Source organism: Melopsittacus undulatus, chromosome Z (genome assembly GCF_012275295.1).
Source record: "Melopsittacus undulatus isolate bMelUnd1 chromosome Z, bMelUnd1.mat.Z, whole genome shotgun sequence".
Taxonomy (NCBI): domain Eukaryota; kingdom Metazoa; phylum Chordata; class Aves; order Psittaciformes; family Psittaculidae; genus Melopsittacus; species Melopsittacus undulatus.
Genome location: NC_047557.1, coordinates 84090886 through 84111897, shown reverse-complemented (window position 1 = coordinate 84111897; position 21012 = coordinate 84090886). Strand labels below are relative to the sequence as shown.

At 38.3% G+C, this 21012-nt stretch overlaps 1 protein-coding gene across 2 annotated transcripts; it reads right to left on the bottom strand.

The window, feature by feature from the left end:
• Positions 1-2408: 2408 nt before the first annotated feature.
• On the bottom strand, positions 2409-19518 carry LOC101869891 (receptor-interacting serine/threonine-protein kinase 2-like). Of its 2 annotated transcripts, none has more exons than XM_031051953.1 (12): positions 19419-19518; positions 16936-17101; positions 13966-14119; positions 13612-13767; positions 13322-13470; positions 10666-10715; positions 9349-9516; positions 8549-8634; positions 6326-6394; positions 5430-5556; positions 4276-4428; positions 2409-3013 (listed from the first exon to the last, which is right to left on the bottom strand). In XM_031051953.1, exons 2-12 carry the CDS (start codon positions 17085-17087, stop codon positions 2700-2702), a joined length of 1578 nt encoding a protein of 525 aa, XP_030907813.1. In that variant the 5' UTR covers positions 17088-17101; positions 19419-19518; the 3' UTR covers positions 2409-2699. The 2 variants fall into 2 exon arrangements, with proteins under 2 accessions (XP_030907813.1, XP_030907814.1); XM_031051954.1 differs by having other exon boundaries at positions 9349-9510.
• Positions 19519-21012: the final 1494 nt, after the last annotated feature.

Sequence of the window (21012 nt, the reverse complement as noted above, 5' to 3'; positions counted from 1 at the left end):
TTACTCGGTGTCACATGAAAAACTCTATTTGACCTTATTGTAAAGAACAAATTTTATTACTAAAGTGTTGTATCACTGGAGAAGTTCTTCTTTTGTATTATTCTGTGCTGGAAGAACGTACACTGTAGTTGTCCATAATGTTTTGTTATTAAAACAAAAAACATTCAGTGATTGTACTGAAACAATCAGAAGATAGCTGCATTACATGCTCTTGGGAGTTAGATCCAATATATACTATACAGTAAAATTACACCTGTGAAATTCTGATAATTCTGTTTTATTTTATTCTTTAAAAGGGCTTCATTTGTCCAGGAAAAAAGGTCTGTGATTAAATAGTCAGCTGCAAAAACAGATAAGAAAAATCCTCTCTACAAGCCCAGGCATGTACCTTGAAGTATCAAAGCTGTAGCAAACCTTTACCTCTGCAGTTGTCACTATGCACAGTAATTGGGACGGTTAATTGGCACTGTTATAAGCAGGAGAGGCCTGGCCACAGTGTATGCACCTTCTCTTGCTGATGAAGATCAACATAAGGAGCACTGAATAAGAAATGACAACTTTCATTGCTGGGAGCTAGTTTGGGCAGAGAAACTGACAGTTGTCATTGGATTAAAAAAAAAATATCTCAGCTCAGCTAAGAATATGGTGGACTTTGCAGGTACTGCATGATCTTAAAGGTTTCCTTCCAATCTAAATGATTCTGTGATTCTAAGAATGAATTAAATTGACATATTGATACACTAATAATGGAATAGCAGAAAACATTCCTACAAAACATTAAATATAACAGCTGAGGTATTCAAATCCCATTATTTGTCTAATCTAGAAAATGAAATTAAGACTATACAATTTGGGGTTCGAAAGACATGATGATATAAACCAGCATCGAAATCTCTCTTCTGTTGAATATTTCATTAATTCTGTACTTGAGAGATTTCTGTAAAACAAGTAAATATGCAGCTTTGCATACAATTAATTTTAGTGGAGAGAACAGGTTTTAGCCAGAGATGCCAGTCTGCATTTGAACCAGCTCTGCAGGAGCTGGAGCAGAAGGGAGGAGAAAAGAGTATTGGCTTGTTTTGCAGAAAGTTTCTCTGTGCTGAAATATTTATTTGGCTGTGAATCTCTTTGTCTCATACAGGCTTTAGGAAAGCTTGTCTGAGACATGCAATCAGAAAAACAATCAAATTTCTATGTGAGGTCATACCAGTTCAGCACAAGTAATGTTCCGGGTTTTGTCTATGATTTTGTTTGCATTTCAGCATTGTATGTCGTAAGTTCTTCTTTATGTTCCTGTGGTTTCATGAAAAAGAGGAAGGGAAATATAGTAACACAAAGAAAATCCTGTTGTAAAAATAGGCACGGGGGCAAGAGAAGTTTCAAGGTAGTAAAGAATCTTAAATAGTTTTAACAAATTTTTCTAAATAAAAAAGATTATGTGTTTTAGTGGCTCTCTTAGAAAATATTTAAGGGATTGACAGAAATCTTGTGTTACAAAGATCGACATTTTAATAAAGATGGAAAAGATTTTAATTGTATTTAAGAGATAACCAGCCATGATCTGTAGGGAAGCAAAAAGGTATGAGTACTGTCGTTTCTTTTTGGAAATTACTGAAACATTAGAAGGTGGAAATAATATCCATGGGTCTTTGATTAAGGTTTTCTCCATTCCATCTTCCTGATAGCTGACTTACTTACAGGCATATGATTTCACAGACAGATTTTAGTGAAATTAATTGTGGTTGAGTTACAAGGCAGTTATAAATACTCATGTAACTCCCAGCAAAAATACATTAATTTATGCCTTAAATCAGTTTAAACATTTGTATTTTTAATAAATAAACTGAGCAGGCTGAGGAAAAAGGCAAATCACTGTTATTTATATTCATTTTGTCAATTCAACAGCTCTTGTTCAGGTAACATAAAAGTTCCATGAATACTGCTAGTTGTTCTGGGTGTGGGAAAGGAGGTGATCTTCATAATGGCCTTTAAATCTTTTTGAGCATCTGCAGATAGGAAAAGGGCAAGAGACAGTTATCTTTTTACAAGTCAGCAAAAGATAGCTGCAATCAGCATCAAGAAGAAAAAGATAAAGTCAGAAAAATAACCATCTGCCTACTCCACTTACTGTTCCTTTAATAAATCTAAATAGCTTCATAGGACTTAAATATAATTTATCATTTTTAACATCTATTAATTCTAGTTTTGTCTTTTCTGAGTAACTGCAAGAGAGAGTTTTACTAATAACTTTGTATGATCAGTTCTGAAGTGATTTCTTTTTATTATTCTCTTTGTTGTTTCTGGAGTTTTTTATGTTATGGAGTTAGTTTGTTTTCTATTTCCCTACTGCAACTCAAGACATTTTTCACACTCGAGTCTTGTTTTTCCCCATAAATGCCAAAGAACAGTTTGATTCTTCTACCTTTACTCTTACTTGGTATAATTTATTCCATATTATTTTGTGATATCAGGATAACTGTAGAACATGGAGGCAATGACAATAGAAATCTTAGCTAATGAACTAGCTTCAGTACAAGCACAATACCATAAGCTTTAAGCAGTTTGATATTTCACATTACATTAAGAAATAAGTGATTTCAATCAATGGGTTATGAGGAATTAACATGAATCATTACTGTTACAAATTACCAGTGCTCTGATGCATGCAATAAATTGGGAAAAAAAACCCCGTCACAACATCAGCCTGTCCCCTTAGCAGGATAGTCTGGGGAATGGCTGTGTTGTCCCAAAGGACTGCATTTGGTCACTGAAAGTACAGTTACTACTGCCTGGGCTGCCCTCTCTCCAAGGCAAAGGCAAATGTCCAACAATGCCCGAGCACGGCCAGTCACTGTGGGGTAAGAGGTAATTGTTTCATAATCCATTCGGGACAACATTTGCTGTGAGCGAAGGACATCAAGGATGTTGTTGAGGCGTCCTTCTGTCATGCAGTTCAGTATGGGCTGTCTCTGGCAGGCTAGTATTTGACAGCAGTTTCCTTTGCGGCAAGGATCTTGAGTGAAAAGGAAACAAAATAAGATAAACTAAGTTCTGTTTTCTTCCTGAAGTTGTTAGCAAGTGATAGCATCAACACCAGAAATATAAACTCAGTAGAGGAAAGGAGAAGGTAGTTTATTGGCATTCTTTGTTCAAAACTAGTCCAATGTGTTTTCAATTTTTGTTTGAAACTCATGAAGATCTGATTACAGAAGATAAGTGTTTCTAAAGATTATTAAGTATTCAGATTTTGTAAGGGGAGGAGATTTTCAGGTCTTGTGCTATCCATCTAACACCTGTATGAAACATTATGCAAAATAGCTTATCTTGACATAGATGAGAAAATTTTGTCCTCTAGAAAGTGGAAGAATAGGTAATAGATTATTCAGCATAGCAGGACTGTTCAAAACATGTAGCATGAAACAGGAAACTTGAATATATGTCAAAGCTAAACTAGTAACAGACGTAAATACCTCAAAGCAGCCAAGAGCTTTCGGTTCTGTCTCTTCACAAACCAATTAGAATACTTATTACTAACATTAGTGGGTTTAGTGTACAGTAAATACCATACACCAAGAGAAAATGAATAACTGTCTGTTGCCAGTAGAGATCTGTGATGAACTTCTACTGCATGAGCTAGTCTGTTGATTTATCCAGAAATTACATTAATTCTGGAAGTAAGTTGAAGTGGAGAATAACAGCCAGTTAGATGTGAGAAACATCATGGGCCATCTTGCCAGAAGTTAGCAAAAAAGCTCACAAAGCTACAGGCAGAGGCAGGTTTCACAAATCAAAAGCCAGACTTTACTGTTTCTTCAGTAGAAGAAGTGAGACCATGTAAGTAAGGAAGTGGATGGTCCCCTCTCCTCCTGCTCAGCTATTTTGGTAGTCAGTAGCTACTTCTGTAGAGGTATAAAATACACAGATAAAATTAAATAAATAAATAAATCTCAGACATAAGCAGCTAATGTGTTTCACATTCACTGTATGCTATACTGTTTGTATTCTTACTGTGCTCTTTTCAGAACCAGTGTGAATATGACCCAAACAAGCCAGTGTCCTTGGTGGCTGGTGCTTGAGCTTCCGAGAGCATGGGAGCATCTATACACAAATTGACTCGTGAGACATATGTATCAAGTTTGGAGGAGTTACTAGACTAAGTACCTGAAAATATGCACAGAATTTAGAGGGATCCGTGCCCTCCAAACTTTAAACAATTTAATCAGTAAGATCTGGCCAAGGAGAATATTGCCACCTCAAACTGAAAGTGTGTCTTACCTGTAACTGCTTGTTCAAGATGCAAAGGTTGTGCTCTGTGCTTCAGAGCCAGTGCTGGCTTGTTATGCTGACTGCTTTTTTCGCTTGCAATTGAACCAGATAAGGGAATCGTGCTAAAGGAATTTGAGTTTCTACTGTCAGAGCCTGTGTGATCTAGGAAAAGTTTGATATGAGTAAGATAAGAGCCTTGAATTGAAAAACAGGACATCATACATGTCAGCCATTGTGTAAGAGATTGCAATGGAAGACTAACTTGAGAGCACTTATTTATTACTAGCTGTTTGTTGGGCCCTTCCAAAGAATATTTTGCATATATTGCTACACACATCTGACTTTTTCAAACTGTCTGTAGGAATTAGTTTCTGAAGTTATGGAACATTCTTTTCTGTCGGTAAGTCTGGCAGACTGTTGATCAAAACTAACATGCTTGGAAATGCAGATGTTGCTCTAAGTTAATTGGTTTCCTATGGCTCAACTTTTGTGTTAAGTTTAAAGGCATGAGGAGTACTGAAAAAGTTTTTAGGAAATATATGTCTTCTTGACATAAATTTAAACACTTTTATAGGACAAATCCACATTGGAAAGGCAAAGAAAGTTATTAATATAGGAATGGTAATCACCAGGAATCATAGACCTGTTTGAGTTGGAAGAGGCCTTAAAGCTTATCTAGTTCCAACCCCCTGCCCCAGACAGGGACACCTTCCACTAGACCAGGTTGCTCCAAGCCCTCATCCAACACAGTCTTCTTAAAACATATCTCCTTTTTTAAATAGCAAATTAGGAAAAAAAACATTTATTGCTTGTAGCACAAGGCAGTGTTGTTCCCAGAAGGGACTTGTTCTGTAAATATTTGATGTGCAAGGGAAAGGCAGCTGCATGTTACCGGTCAGGGCTCTAAAAGAAAATTAGCAAAAAAGACTTTTTGATCTGTACACTTAATCAAAAAAATATTATGGCATCTCTGGTTTTCTGCAGGGAACTCATGCTTCAGATACTACTAACAGAGAGCACAGCTGTAGTATGAGAAGGGACAATTTTACAAGGGAAATAACATTTGTATATGGAACAGTGGATAATAGAATAGCTGGAGCTGAATATGTTTCAAGATAGAGAACATTCTGTGTTGGCATTCTGTGGGATAGTGTTTAACAGACCTGTTTCTAGAATATTTTCTCTTCTTGCATTGTTTGTACCTCTACCAAGTAGAATAGTTGACAAGCTTGGCACTATAAAAGGAATTTTCTTGCTGATTAAATTGTTTTTTTTTTGTGGACAGATGACCTGAAAAAGAACAAAATGGAGAATTATATTCTTGGAAGCTTTGTTCCAAAAGCTTTTCTAAACAGTTTTCTCATGGAGTATAAGGCAGGAGTATCACATTGCAGGGCGGTGTGGTTATGCTGCTGTTGAGCCTACAGATGTACTTAGTTCAACTTTAGCTATTTACCTTGGGTCACTGTGGCAGCACAGATCCATAGGCTAACTGTCCTAGGATTTACTGCAGTCCTAGATTGCTTCTGCAGCCATGGTGTCACTAGGACTTGACCTGTTTAAAACTAGCTCTGACCCAGGCATGTGAGCATCAGTTCTCTCTCTGCATCTTTCAGCATTTGCAGGCCTGCCAGAAGTGCCAAAATTGCATTAAAAATGGGAGTTAACTGTATTTTGGAGTTATGATAAAACAGTTGTCCTTGCTCTAAGAAAACTGGTTGAAAATACTAGAATTTAGCCTAAGATTTTTTCCAGACATCATTTTGAAAACACTACAAGAAAGTTTACATTTTTTTGCAATTTCATTAGGACCTATTTGAGAAGGAGATGTTCAAAGCAATTCTTAAGTGGAGGAGGTTATTTTTGCAAGAGTCAGCTGCTTAGAAGAAGGCAAACAGTGGGGTTTGTTTGTTAACTGGGTGGCGTTATCCTGATTAGAGACAAAAAGGGTGAGGGACATTTTTCCCCCTCAGTGTTTGTATTACACGTTGTGAGGGCTGACGTGAAAAACAAACAGTTTATGAAGAGCTCTTGTAAGACTCTCATGCAATATACTTACCTCTGAATTGCATATGCCTGTCTGCAATGTGTATATTTCTGAATCTTTGCATGCATTAAGTGCTGTCTCCTGGAAGAAAATAGCACAATAACTCTAGTAAGTATACATATGGTTTGTTCAGTTCATAGTTGTCAGGAGCAAGAATTTATACTGACAATAGCGATTTTTACTAACAATATATATTATGTCTAAGTACATGGATATATAGTAATGGTGAACTGTACAGAGCAATTTTGCATTTTAATACATGTAAGCAGGCACGAATCTCTATCTTGTTACTGTTTCTGCTGTTTCAAATTTGTTATAGAACACTGGTTTGAATCATGCAGGGGAAGGAGAAAATAGCCCTATATTGAGAGACTGAGAGAGAGATTGAACTTGCTGTAACATATTTTCCTTTAAGCATCCAAACAGCAAGGCCATCCTGTGTTTAGTATGCCAAACTGTCTGCAATAAGGATGTGTCAATACTTGTCACTTTTTTCCATTTTTTTACATCTGCAGCAGATTTGTTAAAACTACTTTTTAGTTCCTTGTCCTGTTTTCAGCTTGGGTGGAGTTAATTTTCTTCGTGGTAGCTGATGCAGTGCTGTGTTTTGGCTTTAGTCTGACAGCAGTGCTGATAACACACTAATGTTTTAGTTCTCACTCAGTAGCACTTACTTTTCAAGGACTTTTCAATCTCTCATGCTCTGCCAGTGATGAGGGGCACAAGAAGCCAGGATGAAGCAGAGCCAGGACACCTGACCCAAACTAGCCAAGTGGCTATTCCATGCCACAGCACATCATGCCCAGTATATAAACTGGGGGGAGTCACCCAGGAGGGACTAATTGCTGCTCAGGGCAGGCTGGGTATCAGTCAGTGGGTGGTGAGCAATTGTATTGCACCTCACTTGGGCTTATTGTGGTTTTCCTTTCAACTTTTTAGTTTATATTCTCTCCTGTTGTTATTTCCCTTTTATTAGTAGTAGCAGGATATTGTACTTCAGTTATTAAGCTGTTCTTATTTCAACCTGTGGGTTTTATGTTCTTTCAGTTCTCCCCTTCCTCCTGGCGGGGGGGGGGAGGTGGGGGGAAAGGTGAGGTGTGAGTGAGCAGCTGTAGGATGCTGAGTTATTGGATGAATTTAAACCATGATATTTCTATACTTCAACACTTACGAATAAATCCATTTTCAAGAATCCCCAAGAGCATTTTCGTACTAATTTTGGACATATTATCAATTCAGTTGTTTGAATAATAAATAGCACTCTTTGCTTATTTATCAAATAATAGAAAAATAAAAGCTTGCTCAAGGGAGATGGAAGCAGTAGATTATGGAATGTTTGGCAGTAAAAGCCTAAATAAACTTCAACAGTAGCAAAAATTATTTGTACTATAACTGTGCCACCTGTTAAAACATTGATCATATGTTCTATATCCCAGAACAGGATTGCAGCATGTAGAAATAGTCCAGGGTTTGTTAACATAAACAACTGTGCATAAGCACAGTGATGAAATCAGTAACACAGTATGGGTTGTGTAAATTCCAGATGGAGTCATAATACTTGTTCAAGGGCTGAAGCATGTGTCACTAGTTTCCTCATTATAACTAAGTCAGCTAGATGTGATACAGCTATAATTGTGGCAGTAAGGTTTGTGCCAGATTTCCCATGGCAATGTTGACCATTCCCTGACCATTCCTGTGGTATCAAGGAGCCCTCTTGTAGCCTAGGACACGCAGTGTCTTGTGCCTAAGCATGCTAGTTTAGAAGCAGTGAAGCATACAGAAAAGTGCTGATACTAGTGTTGCTACAACAGATAAAAGCACTGTCCAGGTTTTGAACTAGATGTCTTCTAACCAGGATATACAACAGAAATTGTCCTTGGTTCTAGCCCTAATCTGCTCTACGTGAGGCTGATATTTGTTCTCACATGAGTTTACCAGTCTGACTAGAGTTGGTGACCAGAAAGAAGCTAGCACTTACCCTGATGAAGTGCCTGATCAAATGCTGGGATTATTATTGTTATAATCCCAGGTAGCACTTGATGTAGTTTCTAGAGAACCTCACGATACCTGTTTTCTACAGCTCCTAAATGAAGTGCCACAGGGCACTTTCCAGCTCTCTGGCATGCAAATAAAACAATAAAGACAAAGCCTTTTCTGGTTTTGGACTATAAAGATTGCAGTGGAAAGAATCAAATAATGTCCTTTGAGGATAACAAAACTTAATTTTGCACTAACCTTTGCATCCATCAGACTGTAGATTGCAGTGGAAATTGCCTCCTTACTTATATTGGTCAAAATTCCATTTAGAAGGTCTACACATTCTGCAGGGGTAATAAAGCACTTTGAATACCACGTTATATTTGAAAACATGTATGTAGGCATTAGCAGATTGCAACTACTATTATACTGAGTAGCTGGATCAACTAGTTGAAATTAGTTTATTACAACTTCCATCTTAACATCTCCTCTTCATTCCCCTTTTGACATGATCTTACAGAATGGTTACAGTCACGCTAAAATCACATTTTCTTGTAAGTTCATACAGATACCGTGAACATAATTGCTAAGGTTTTATACATGAATATATAAATCTGTCACAAGAAAGCTATATTCAAGTCTCTTCCTCAGCACTTCAGCTTAGCAGGTTTACTCAAAAGTCCTCAAGTATCACAATTTTAACATTTATTGGCTATCTTTGAAACATAATAATCTACTAAAGTAAACTATAGCACACTTAAAAGGGAACTGGTTGTGCATTGGAATCAAGAAAGACAGCTAGATCTTTGTTAAACTAATATATGTTGCTAATAATATCCCTTTCTTTATTTGTACTCATTATAACTTTATACTATAGACAGTTTTGGATAAAAGTCAGTTCTGGTAGGAAGCTTCAATTAGAAAAACATCTGTAGTACTCTGATGATTTAAAAGACTACTTCCACTTCACTGTTCCTGATTTAGAGTGCTAGAGCAATGTTCCCAGCAAGACTATCTCCATTACAGATCTTGCAAAGAAAGCAAATCCTGAATGTTACCGGTAGTACGTGGTCTGTAATCTGGTTCTTGATGCCAGCACAGAGTGATAAGGTACAAAAGTTTATTCCTCTCAGGCAAATTGCTTGGTATAAACTTCTCTGAAATGCCAGGCCGTAAATTACTGCAGATTCCTGTCAGAACTTCCAGGAGGGTTGTTTGACCTGCAACTTTTAGGAAAACATCACTGCAAAAAATACTAAAAACCTCAGAACTCCCAAGATTATATTAAGTATAAATTATTTTGTGTATTTTAAAACAAAGACTGCTTTTTAATAAGCAAAAATATATTAACACTTTTGTAAATATATATGCTATTTACAAGAGTAAATAATTTTGTAGTAATAATAACTACTACAAATAGTAGTAGTAATAAATAGTAGTAATAACTTTTAACTACTTACTGCAACAGGATGTTTCAGGATAAGGAACTGTCCAAATAACAGGTCACAAATAGGCATGTAAATATGCATTGAACAGTACATGCACAGATACTTCAGGATTACTTGTAATTATTATGGGATATTCTCAGCACAGTTTTATGTAAGGCCTCGCACCTGAATTACAACGTAGCTCCTATTGTACAAAAAATAAGATCTACTTTGTTTAACCACAAGATGGCAGCCACAAGCGGCATGAACATAAAGATTCTCTTGTTCTATGCAGTTTTTCTTTAAAGTCCTCAGCCTGTAAAATACAGGAGTCCTTCCCTCAGTTTTGCCATGCAGAATGGAGCCTATAGCAAAGAATACTTTTATTGATCTCCACCTCCATGAAACAGGGATCATTCCTAGACTGTGACAACTGTTACTCAGTGCTTGGCAAACCAAAGTTCTTTAGAAGGGTTCACATTTTCATCTGAGAAAGTAAGATTCCCTGCTTACTTTGAGAGAATTCAGCATGAACTGGAATTTCTTGATCAGGATTACAAATCCATGACAACTTTAAAAATGAACATTCAGCTCATCAAGGGAGCTACTTGTCACCGAAACGGTCCTTTTTCTTTCTCACTAAAGGTAAGTGGAAAACCCATCTCAGTAACAGTGTGCTTCAGCAAGCACAGAGATATGGTAAAACTGGGTTAAGAAGCTATGCTTTTCCTCATCAGAAAGATCCGCTGCCTTGGAAACACTGAGGACTTGTTGAGGTATTCTAATCTTTACATCCTGTAACATGGAACTTCGTGCTGTAACAATATAAAAGCAAGCAAAGGGACATCTGAAAAGACAGTGCTCTTTCTATCATAATTTCCCTACAGTGAGGGAATTCTGGAAAAAACTAATGCAGTACAAAGTCTGACATGAACAATAGAGAAATACCTTCAAAAGGTTTCCGTCTGCTTAGGCTCTCCCAGCACAGGATTCCAAAACTTGGGGAAAATAACCCAAAACAACAAAAAAAGAACAGTGAAAGGGCATCCATTAGTTTACAATCTGTATTTATATTCTCATGGCCAAGAGCAAGTTCATTGGTTAAAGAGAGAGTTTTTTGACATAAAGTCTATCCAAGTCTTTCTTAATCTGATGAGATCCTTTGTCCTGCATTTTCAGTTGTTAGCTGAGCTGTTCTTATAATAAATCAGTTTTTTTTTTTTAACATAGGATTAATTAGAATTACATTTCAGGTTACCTCCTTATCTCCATTTGTTTTTGTGAATTTCAGAACCTTCTGTTTCCCTTTCTCTATCAATTTTGTTTCGCAGTAAGTTAATAGCAGCTGAAAGAGCTGGATTTTCAGTAGGTACTGACAGAAACGTCAATTAACCTACCAAAACCTTGATTCTAACCCACTGTGTGTGTTTGTTTCAGCAAATTTTGATGGGGCTCCAAATACCTTTTTCTTTTCCTAGCATCCTTTGGAGTATTCCAGTGATACCATAGATCTACATATACAACCCACAAATCAGTTAATATAAACTATGGTTGTTAAAAAAAGACCAGTCTGCAAGATCAGAAGCACAGAGGCTGCTGGATGAGAGAAGGCAGGCTACAGATGAGTCAGAAGCAAAGCAATCAAAAGGGGAATAGCAGTTCTAGGATAAACACAACTGCTTACTCATGTATCTTGCTGTAGTGCTGAATTACAGTGTTTAAAAGAACCCTCTCTTGTGCCTTTTTTCCACATAAAATCTGAAAGTGCTGTTACTTAAGTAACCTCTAGGACGGTATTAATGTGATATGGACATACACATAACTTATATATACCTAATACTTCATATATGACACGTTTTCTCTGTTGCACCACTGTCTAGACATGCACCTATGGCATGCATTGAGTCACATCTGGACATCTAAAATTATATGAGAGTGACATGTTGGAAAATTGATTACGCTACCTGAAAGTAAGGCTCCACTCTTCCTACACACAAATCTTGTGTTTAGGAACAACACCAGATTAGTCATATCATTTATAAGTATCCTCAAGTGTGTGCATTATTTAACTCATCTTAGTGTCTGCCTCTGTGACAACAAAGTAGGAGTTTAAATTTGTTGCATCCATAAAAGCTCTAAAAGCAGCAGTGTGATCATGCTTAAAAGTTATTTATAAGCTCATGCCAACCTCATGAAGTTTAACCATGCCAAGTGCAAGGTCCTACACCTGGGTCGGAGCAATCCTAGGCACAGCTACAGGTTGGGCAAAAAGGAAATTCATGGTAGTCCTGCAGAGAAGTACTTGGGGGTGTTAGTCAATGAGAAAATGAACATGAGCCAGCAGTGTGCACTCACAGCCCAGAAAGCCAACCGTATCCTGGGCTGCATCAAGAGGAGCGTGACCAGCAGGTCGAAGGAGGTGATCCTGCTCCTCTACTCTGCTCTCATGAGACCTCACTTGAAGTACTGTGTGCAGTTCTGGTGTCCTCAACATAGAAAGGACATGGTACTGTTAGAGCAAGTCTTGAGGAGGGCCACGAGGATGATCAGGGGACTGGAGCACCTCCCATATGAAGACAGGCTGAGAAAGCTGGGGCTGTTCAGCCTGGAGAAGAGAAGGCTGCGTGGAGACCTCATAGCAGCCTTCCAGTATCTGAAGGGGCCTACAGGGATGCTGGGGAGGGACTATTCATTAGGGACTGTAGTGATAGGACAAGGGGTAACGGGTTGAAACTTAAACAGCAGAGGTTTAGACTGGACATAAGGAAGAAATTCTTTACTGTTAGGGTGGTGAGGTACTGGAATGGGTTGCCCAGGGAGGTAGTGAATGCTCCATCCCTGGCAGTGTTCAATACCAGGTTGGATGAAGCCTTGGGTGATATGGTTTAGTGTGAGGTGTCCCTGCCCATGGCAGGGGGGTTGGAACTAGATGATCTTAAGGTCCTTTCCAATCCTAACTATTCTATGATTCTATGAATATTGGTCCATAGACTCTGTGCCGGTTGTAGAGATGCATGTCCATACAAACAGCAGTTGCAGTCTGAGCTTGTCTCATTCGTTGAGAAAACCACAGAGCATGTAACATATCCGAAAGGGACATGTGGCAGTAGTTAATCCTTCTTTGTATAAATCACTTTGTTAAAAAGAATGAATACTTGAGTGGCTTAGTAGGTTATTCCAGCAGAGATTCCATAGGGCCTTAACTAGATATTATGGAGAGAAAGGTCTTACTTTTACTTGGGCTTCATCTAGGTGTAAACAGTTCTTCCCAAAACTCAAGTCAACAATAGTTCATGCTTAGAAACTATGTGAAGTAGTTAGTAGGTCTCTAACTGTATATGAAAGTTTTGGCAGCTATGTTACACTTTTAAAACTTTTAGGTTCATTGTATAAATATTTATGTGATGAACTTTGTACACAGTTCTTAGCCTTGGTATATTATTCACCAAGTATGGGGTATTTCACATTTAATTCATTGCTCTAATTGGCCTAATGTGGAATACAATCCTACTGCATTATTCTTACTGTAGTATCTTTGAAAATGAGTATTTCAGCAACATTGTAGAATAGCAAGGAATAGGTATGACCTAGAAATGTCATTCACCTGTAAATATCACCTTCCTGGGAAGGAAGGCCTCCTTCGAGAACTTCAGGAGGGAAGTACACTAAATCCTGGCAGGTTCTCTGATTGCAGTTATTCAGGTCTGATCTCAATTGCTGTTTCCTCCAGCTGCTCAGACCATAATCTGATATCTAGAGAGATAGGAGAAAAAGTAAATTTTAGAAAGAATGCCTCAAGCTTTGGTATTAAATGTTGACTGTTGAGATAAATATATGCAACAATAGGACAATCCCTGGATTTGACGTCAATAAGCTAAAAATAGAAGCCCCTACCTTGGCTCTGTACTGTGTATCCAAAAGCACATTCGAAGGTTTCAGACTGCAGTGGCAGAAAGCAGGTCCAAGATTGTGAAGGTGATATAGCCCTTCAGCCACATCCGACAGGATCCTTATGAGTAAGGGCAGTGGAAGTTCTGGGTACAGCTGGTGCTAAGTAACACAAAATACAGGGTTTGGTTGTGTGAAATGGTTATTAATCACATACTAATCTGACAATAAATGAAAGTACAATACGTAAGCTAAAGACAGATTGGCTATGACTACTGTCCATAATTTACATGCTGACTGATCTCTGTTGGCTGACCTTGCATTAATTTTGTCACATAAAAGATGCTTTCTTTTATGTACCTCATGAATGAGCAAATGGAGGGATCCATTGTTCATCCATTCAGTCACTATCCCCAAGAGTCCATGATACTGGTAAATCCCAAGAGGAGGCAGAAGGTGTTCAGACTCACAGTATTTCACACTTGCTATATCCTGAAGTAGCAACTTCCACTCCCTGTAAAAAAAGCAAAAGAAGAAGGTGTAGAGGCAGGTTGACTGAAGGGAATTTCAGCTACAAATGAGAGTGTAGGGCACGGAAATGAGGGACAACCATATGGCTGAACAAAAGTTCTACTAATAAAACAATATTATATCATCTTCCAAACAATCCTAAGAAAATGAAGCAATCTCTTGTGTAGTGAAATTTTCTAGTATAATGTGAAAGATCTCTGGATGCTTAATATGAACATCAGAGCACCATTTAAACCAGGATCGAGAGCAGAAGCAGGAGAAAGGTGAATTAAATTAAATGCTAGATTAAGAAAAATCAAGGGTTTTTTCCCTCTTACTGTTCCCAAGAAATTGTATCCTTTTGCTACCAGCAAGATCCACATTTATGATGATCTTTCATGCTTATGTAATGGAACCATGTTCTATAAATGATACATGATGTAGCATGTCATAGCTTGATGTAAAAGGGAAGCCAAATTCAGATCTGATGTAAGCAGTACCACTCTAGTAACTTTGCCAAATTTGATTCAAGCTCAGCTGTGGCTGGAATGGAGACCTGAATTCAAACAGTTTATTTATGGAGGAGAGCCAAGATTTGCTTTGCTCATCATAAGATGAATAAAGTTTCTTTATCTACACACCTACTTCTTCATGCACAGGAAATCCTGAACTATCAATTCAGTTGTGCACTGGAAATAACTAAACTTCTGCTACAAGTTCAGTTTTTGTTAATTTTATGCTTGATTTTAAAGATCTGAGTATCTCTACTCTGTGGTGCTTGTAAGATAAAAATTTATTGAGATGAATTAAAAATTCATTTGATTTCAACAGACCTGGGGCTCATTCTCATTATTCAAAATAGCCTTTACACTGAGACTTCAGGCTCATTTTCTCATACTTACTGTGCTGATTCACAAGCCTGTAAACTAATCACTGGAAGTTTCACAGCCCTGCCTGTTCTAATACTTATTTCCACAAACCTAAATATTTATCATGGGCACACAGTTAAACGTTTTGCAGCCAGAGTGAAACACAATTTATTGTCCCAGATTACCTAAACACTGTGGTGTAAACTAGAGATCAGTATGATAGTGAGTGAGAGAAAAGCAAAACAGTGACTTTAGTTTAAGTGAACAAGTCTGAGTGAAAAGTTGTCCCACCAGGATAGCATGTTCAAAGCAAAGGAAATTTTAACTGTGATTTTAACTATTTTAGATTGGGGTTTGTTTATTTGATTCAAAGAAAATGTGAATAGGGGGTAGAGGAATCTTTTTTCTTCAGACAAGATACCAAACAAGTAACTTTTGTTCAGATGACAAAATTGCTGGACATCTAGTGTCTAAAAAGAAGAGCAGTCTTCCCCCCAACCACACAAAAAAACAGAACAACCAACCTTTAATATTTGCATTCCCAAAATCTGGCAGCATTTGGTTTTTGACATCTCACTGACAATATAAACTGTTAATTTAAAAATAGTTATATGAAATACCATTTTTTCTTCCCCTGCCTTTGTGGTGGAAAAAAAATGAAACAGAATGTATTTGAATAGAACACATCTGTATTTTGCCTTTAACAAAAGCCACCTGAATGGCAGTGCTCTCGGTTAACAAGACTAGTCTGTAGGTGCAGATCAGACACTCCTTTTTTGTTAAACAGCCTGGTCAGCCCATTCCCTAAAATGCTTTGCTCTTTTTTCCTCAAAAATAACTCATGGTTATTCTTGGAAATTTTCTGCAGACTAGAATTTTGTGGTCAGTAACCTGATGTCTGTCACTTATTTTCGTAATTAGGGCATGTGCACATTTCACTGCCCTGTAACCCCAACCATTATCCTTCTCTCCTCCCATTTCTCTACTCTCTCACCTGTACATGCTGTTTTAGATTAATTTCAACCGAGATTTCTTCAGGGATTACCAGAAAGATATAATACCATAGCATGCTGAGTGTTACTGATCAAGGTTTGTAGATATTATTATAATAAAGATAACTAATGACTTCAGGATTAAGGTCTAAGTTTATAAATATTTGTAAAAAACATAGAACTTGCTTCTCACTAAAACTGCCTCTTGGCTAGTCAGGATTTGGCAAGAAAGACAACTGTGTCCTGGACTGCATCAAAAGGAGTATGACCAGCATGGCGAAGGAGGTGATCGTGCCCCTCTGCTCTTGCGGGACCCCACCTGGAGTGTTTTGTGCAGTTCTGGTGTCCTCAACAAAAGAGGGACATGGAGCTGTTGGAGCAAGTCCAGAGGAGGCCATGAGGATGATCAGGGGGCTGGAGCACCTCCCATACAAAGACAGGCTAAGAAAGCTGGGGCTGTTTGAAGTCCCTGGAGAAGAGAAGGCTGCATGGAGACCTCATAGCAGCCTTCCAATGTCTGAAGGGGGTCTACAAGGGTGCCAGAGAGGGACTCTTCATCAGCAACTAGTGATAGGACAAGGGGTAATGGGTTCAAACTTGAAAAGGGGATTTTTAGGATATATATAAGGAAGATGTTCTTTACTGTAAGGGTGGTGAGGCACTGGAATGGATTGGTCAAGGAAGTTGTGAATGCTCCATCCCTGGTGGTGTTCAAGGCCAGGCTGTTCAGAGCCTTGAGCAACATGGTCTAGTGTGAAGTGTCCCTGCCCATGGCAGGGGGCTGGAACTAGATGATCTTGAGGTCCTTTCCAACCCAAACCATTCTATGATTCTGTGCTTTCTAGGAATGGAGATGTGTTTAGGGATTGATGACCCTTGGCATCCATGTTTCATTCTGGTGCCATTACTGCAGGTCTGGGCTGCACATCTGTGGTTAGTTGGCCAAATAAGACACATACCTCTCTGTAGTGTCCTGACTGGTCAGCAGCTTCACAGAGATGTGAGTGTTCCAAGAAATATGAAAAGCTTTGAGTGCAAAGCCTGAGCCTGTCCTGGTCAAGGTAAAGCTATCCAAATCTTCCTGGGCTACCACAGGTAATGATTTAGCCATTTCTTGATGTCTGGCTTCAGGGAAAAAATGTCAGGAAAAAAAAAAGTTTTAAGAACTGCATTTTGTCGCCGTCACCAAAGCACAGTGAAGTTGCACTACCCCTTACTTCCCAGATAACTATCACCCTAATCCAACAGGGTGATCTGTGTCAGACTTTCCTTATAAAGACAGGGAAAATGCCCTAATTGCAAAGGAGTGTCTGGACCATAACTTGCCATCTGAGGCTTCAAGGTGATAATTAATTACTCATTATTGTTTCCATCTGATGACTTTGAAATGTTTATAATACAAAATGTGGCTTTAAAGTGATACTGAATTATGTAGGCAACAAACTAGTATCTTAGTTACATGTGGACAAATATAGTTTCCCTGCTTATCATAAAAAAGGCAGTTATTCAGTAACTCATGTCAGTGTGTTGTACATCATTCCTGCATATCTTCTTTATTACAACATCACATGTGAACACAAAAGCAAAGTAAAAGCCATACTTTTTTTTTTTAATACCAATTTTCTGCTATTGTAAGCTGGTGGAATTTTACTAAATGGAGTTTTGTCTTTATAGCAGCCACAAATTCGGCCAAAACTCTCATTGGACAAAAGATAACCAAAAGTCAGTGGTGAAAGAGGAAAACAAGCAAATTAAGAAAATACTTGGGATAAAATCATTGGTAAGGATAGAGCAAGATCAGTGGTCAGTGAGCCAGAAGAACTGGAATACTCCCTTCAGGGTTTTGTAGACTAGGACTAGGAAGGGAAACAAGTGAGGGAACTGAAGTAAAAGGGCCGAAAATTTGAAGTAACCAGTAAAGACTGTTGAGCATGAACTGTGTCCTTCTGAAAGAAGAACGCTATAAAAAGAGCTCCTGGGATACAGAGAGCCTGAATGTCTTCTGTTTTTGAGCACATCACTTGTTCTCCATGGGTATAATAGAAACAAAAACCTCATGATAAATTAGCCTGTGCTCATGGCTGAACTGCTTTTAGTTCACAACCAACTTATTTTTGGTTAATCTCAGTATCTCAGCATGTGCCATGCAGGTATATTCCCAATCAGAGTGGTACTAGGTTCAGTTCTGCATCCAGCCACAATCAAAATACAAAAAAAAAAAATCAGCAGCTAATTTACTAGTTCAGCTTGAGCAATATTTGATTCTGATAGGAAAGCACAGTTTAACTTTTTGCTTTCTGTTAGATTATTGTGGTTTAAAAGCAATAGCTGCCTTAGGTGCTTCACTGAAAGTATTCCTTAAAGAATAAATCCAGTATAGTAGGAGGATGATGGACAGGTTAAGAGTTACATAAAATTTAAAAAAAATCCTCTGAATGAAGATAAATTTCCAAATGAGCCTTCAAAGTTGCAAAGACAGACCACACAGATCTACTAATCCTAAATATAAAGGAAGTAATCAGATAGCTGTCAGGAGCAGAATTACGTCTCATTTTTATTATATACTATGATAAATAATCATTTAAATAGCCAAATGAATTTACTCAACTCCAAGCCTACATGCTACAAGGAAGATCAAGCAATTAATATAGTATCTAAACCATTCCTGAAATATCTGTTTTTAATTAAAATTGTATCAAGTAAAGCTATAACATTTTTTTAAATTCTTGCTAAGTGGCTACTTAGATAAAAATAAGAGCTAGCCATCAGCTCCTGTTTTGGATTTGAAAAACCTAATTTATCTGGAGATTTTCTAAAAACAAAATGAAAATCATTTCAACCCTTGTTTGTTACACAGCATGACATACTGAGTACCACTGTCTCTGTGTCTGAGTCTGTACATCTGTTTCCACACGTCAACTTTTCTGATAATCTCCAGAAGAGTTTAACCATAAAATGAGAATATTTTATTTATCCAGGGTGCTACCTAAAACAGTAGGAAGGAGTAATCATGGAATATGGGACTATCATGGAATTGCAGTTAACAAAGTCTCTCTCAACCCCTCAGAGTGAAAGTTTGGTACCAAAGCCATTTTTTTTTCCAATTGTTCTACTCTTTCAAATGCTTTTTCTGCTAGACCCTTTTAGAAACTCACTATTAACCCACAACCCCAGTATTTCTTAGGTGGCCTTTGCAATGAACAGTTCTGTATTGTTTTTCAGTAAGACATTAAGTCTCAGAGAGCTTTGTCTTTCTCCTGTAGCTGGGCAGGCAGAGGCAGGAGGGAGACTGCTGCAATGCCATTTATTTCAAGTTTCTGATTTTAAAAGTAATTTTTTAAAAAGTAATTCATAGCAAAGATGTTTTCCTTAAGAGAAACTCTACATTCTGATAATATACAAATGTCTCAGGAAAAGAAATGGGAAGCAAAAATCAGCTTACCTCTGCAAATATGGGCATAAAAACAATGGAACGATGGGGTGAAACTGGTGGAGATACCAAGTTCGAGTCAGCTGTGAGCTGTATTCAAACGCAACTGAAGCTTTCCTAAACATGAGTCAGCTCTGCTGTTGATCTCTCCTTTTATTGGCTGCCTGCATGCATCTAAAATTTCCTGGTTGGACATACAAACTGTAACTCCTTCGTGACTGCAGATGAGTTTTCATGAGCTGAGTTGTTAGCTGCCTGGAAGGAATGAATGAGAGATTACAGAATAATATGTTGGATAGATACTTTTTCCACAATGAGGAATGCCAACAGGGAAAGCTATATAACAGTGAAAACCACCAGACTGGATACAGCCCGAACACAAATGTGTGGGGAGCTGCAAGCAGATTGTGCTGCTGATGCTTATCTCTGCAGTAGATCAAGTCAACAGCACAAGTTTTTAAGTCAAGTGGATCTTAAAACAGCAGAAAAGAGCTGGTTTTCTGGTTAGAGGGTAGGTAAGCATGGTGATAACATAAGATTGTAAAGAAGTAAGTATCAATTGGCTGTTGAGTAGCCCTGCTGCAAAGGATATAGGGGTTATGGTGGAAGTTGATCATGAGCCAACAGTGTGCTCTCATCACAAGTGGGAATAACTGCATACTGGCCTACATTAGAAATGCAGTCATTGGGGTGAGAGAAGCCATTATGCATCAGTACTCAGAAACGGTGTGGCTGCATCTGAAGTACTGAGCATATACCTTACCAGGAGAGGTTGAGGGAGCCATTATTAGTTAGTCAGGAAAAGGAGGCTGTTGGGGTGTCTACTAGAAGCCTACAGCTGCTTGAAAGTCAGTTATAGAGTCAGCTTCTACATAGTGGCAGATAACAACCTGTGGCATAGGCAGATGACTACTTCAGAGGTTCAAGCCAGATACTAGGGAAAAAAATTACCAGGTGGGTAATGAAGTACTGGTTTCAGAGTCTATCCTTTAAAGTTTTCTAGACTCAGCAAGGCAAAGCCATGGCTGACCCAAACCAGCACTGCAGGTAGTCCTGCTCTGAGCAGGAGGCTCAGCTAAAAAATGCTAAAAGTCCAGGATATCTTTAATTTTTTGAAAGGCCTGTGAGGCTTAAATGTGTTCCTGCTCAGCCTCCAACATATACATTCACACTGAAGGTTGATGGGACTGCTGGATGCAGGGTAAAGACTTCAAGAGAAAGCAGTCATGTTAGTCAATCACATCTATTTGAACTTTCCATTCCATGAAGACTGTATTTATAAAGTCTGCCATCAAAAGTTTGTGTAAGTCAGTATGATTGTCAGCAGACTTCTGTTGGTTTTGGATCAAATCCTAACCCCTCCAACAGGGAGGGAAAAAGTAGTAGGGCAGTTACCTAATCTTCCTATGATCATGGGAAAGTCCCTTACATATAGATATCAGGTGGCTAGGACTCTGTGGCCTGAGGGCAAGCACACCACAGGTAGGAAATGTGGAGAATGCATTCATGTACAATGTGTGGTGTCCTGACAGCTGTAGCTGTGTGACCAGCATCAGCTTTCCATGACCAACACAGCCCTCCAAAAGTAAAATTAGTATGAGGGCGC

Bases quoted from the DNA above. Each gene is read 5' to 3' on its own strand.
- LOC101869891 (XM_031051953.1), bottom strand. From the start codon at position 17,087: ATGGCTAAATCATTACCTGTGGTAGCCCAGGAAGATTTGGATAGCTTT. The intron at 8,635-9,348 runs GTAACATTCAGG...TTACCCCTGCAG, and splicing joins TTACAGACCACGTACTACCG to AATGTGTAGACCTTCTAAAT. The intron at 4,429-5,429 runs GTCTGTTAAACA...AACTTTTCCTAG, and splicing joins AGAAAATATTCTAGAAACAG to ATCACACAGGCTCTGACAGT.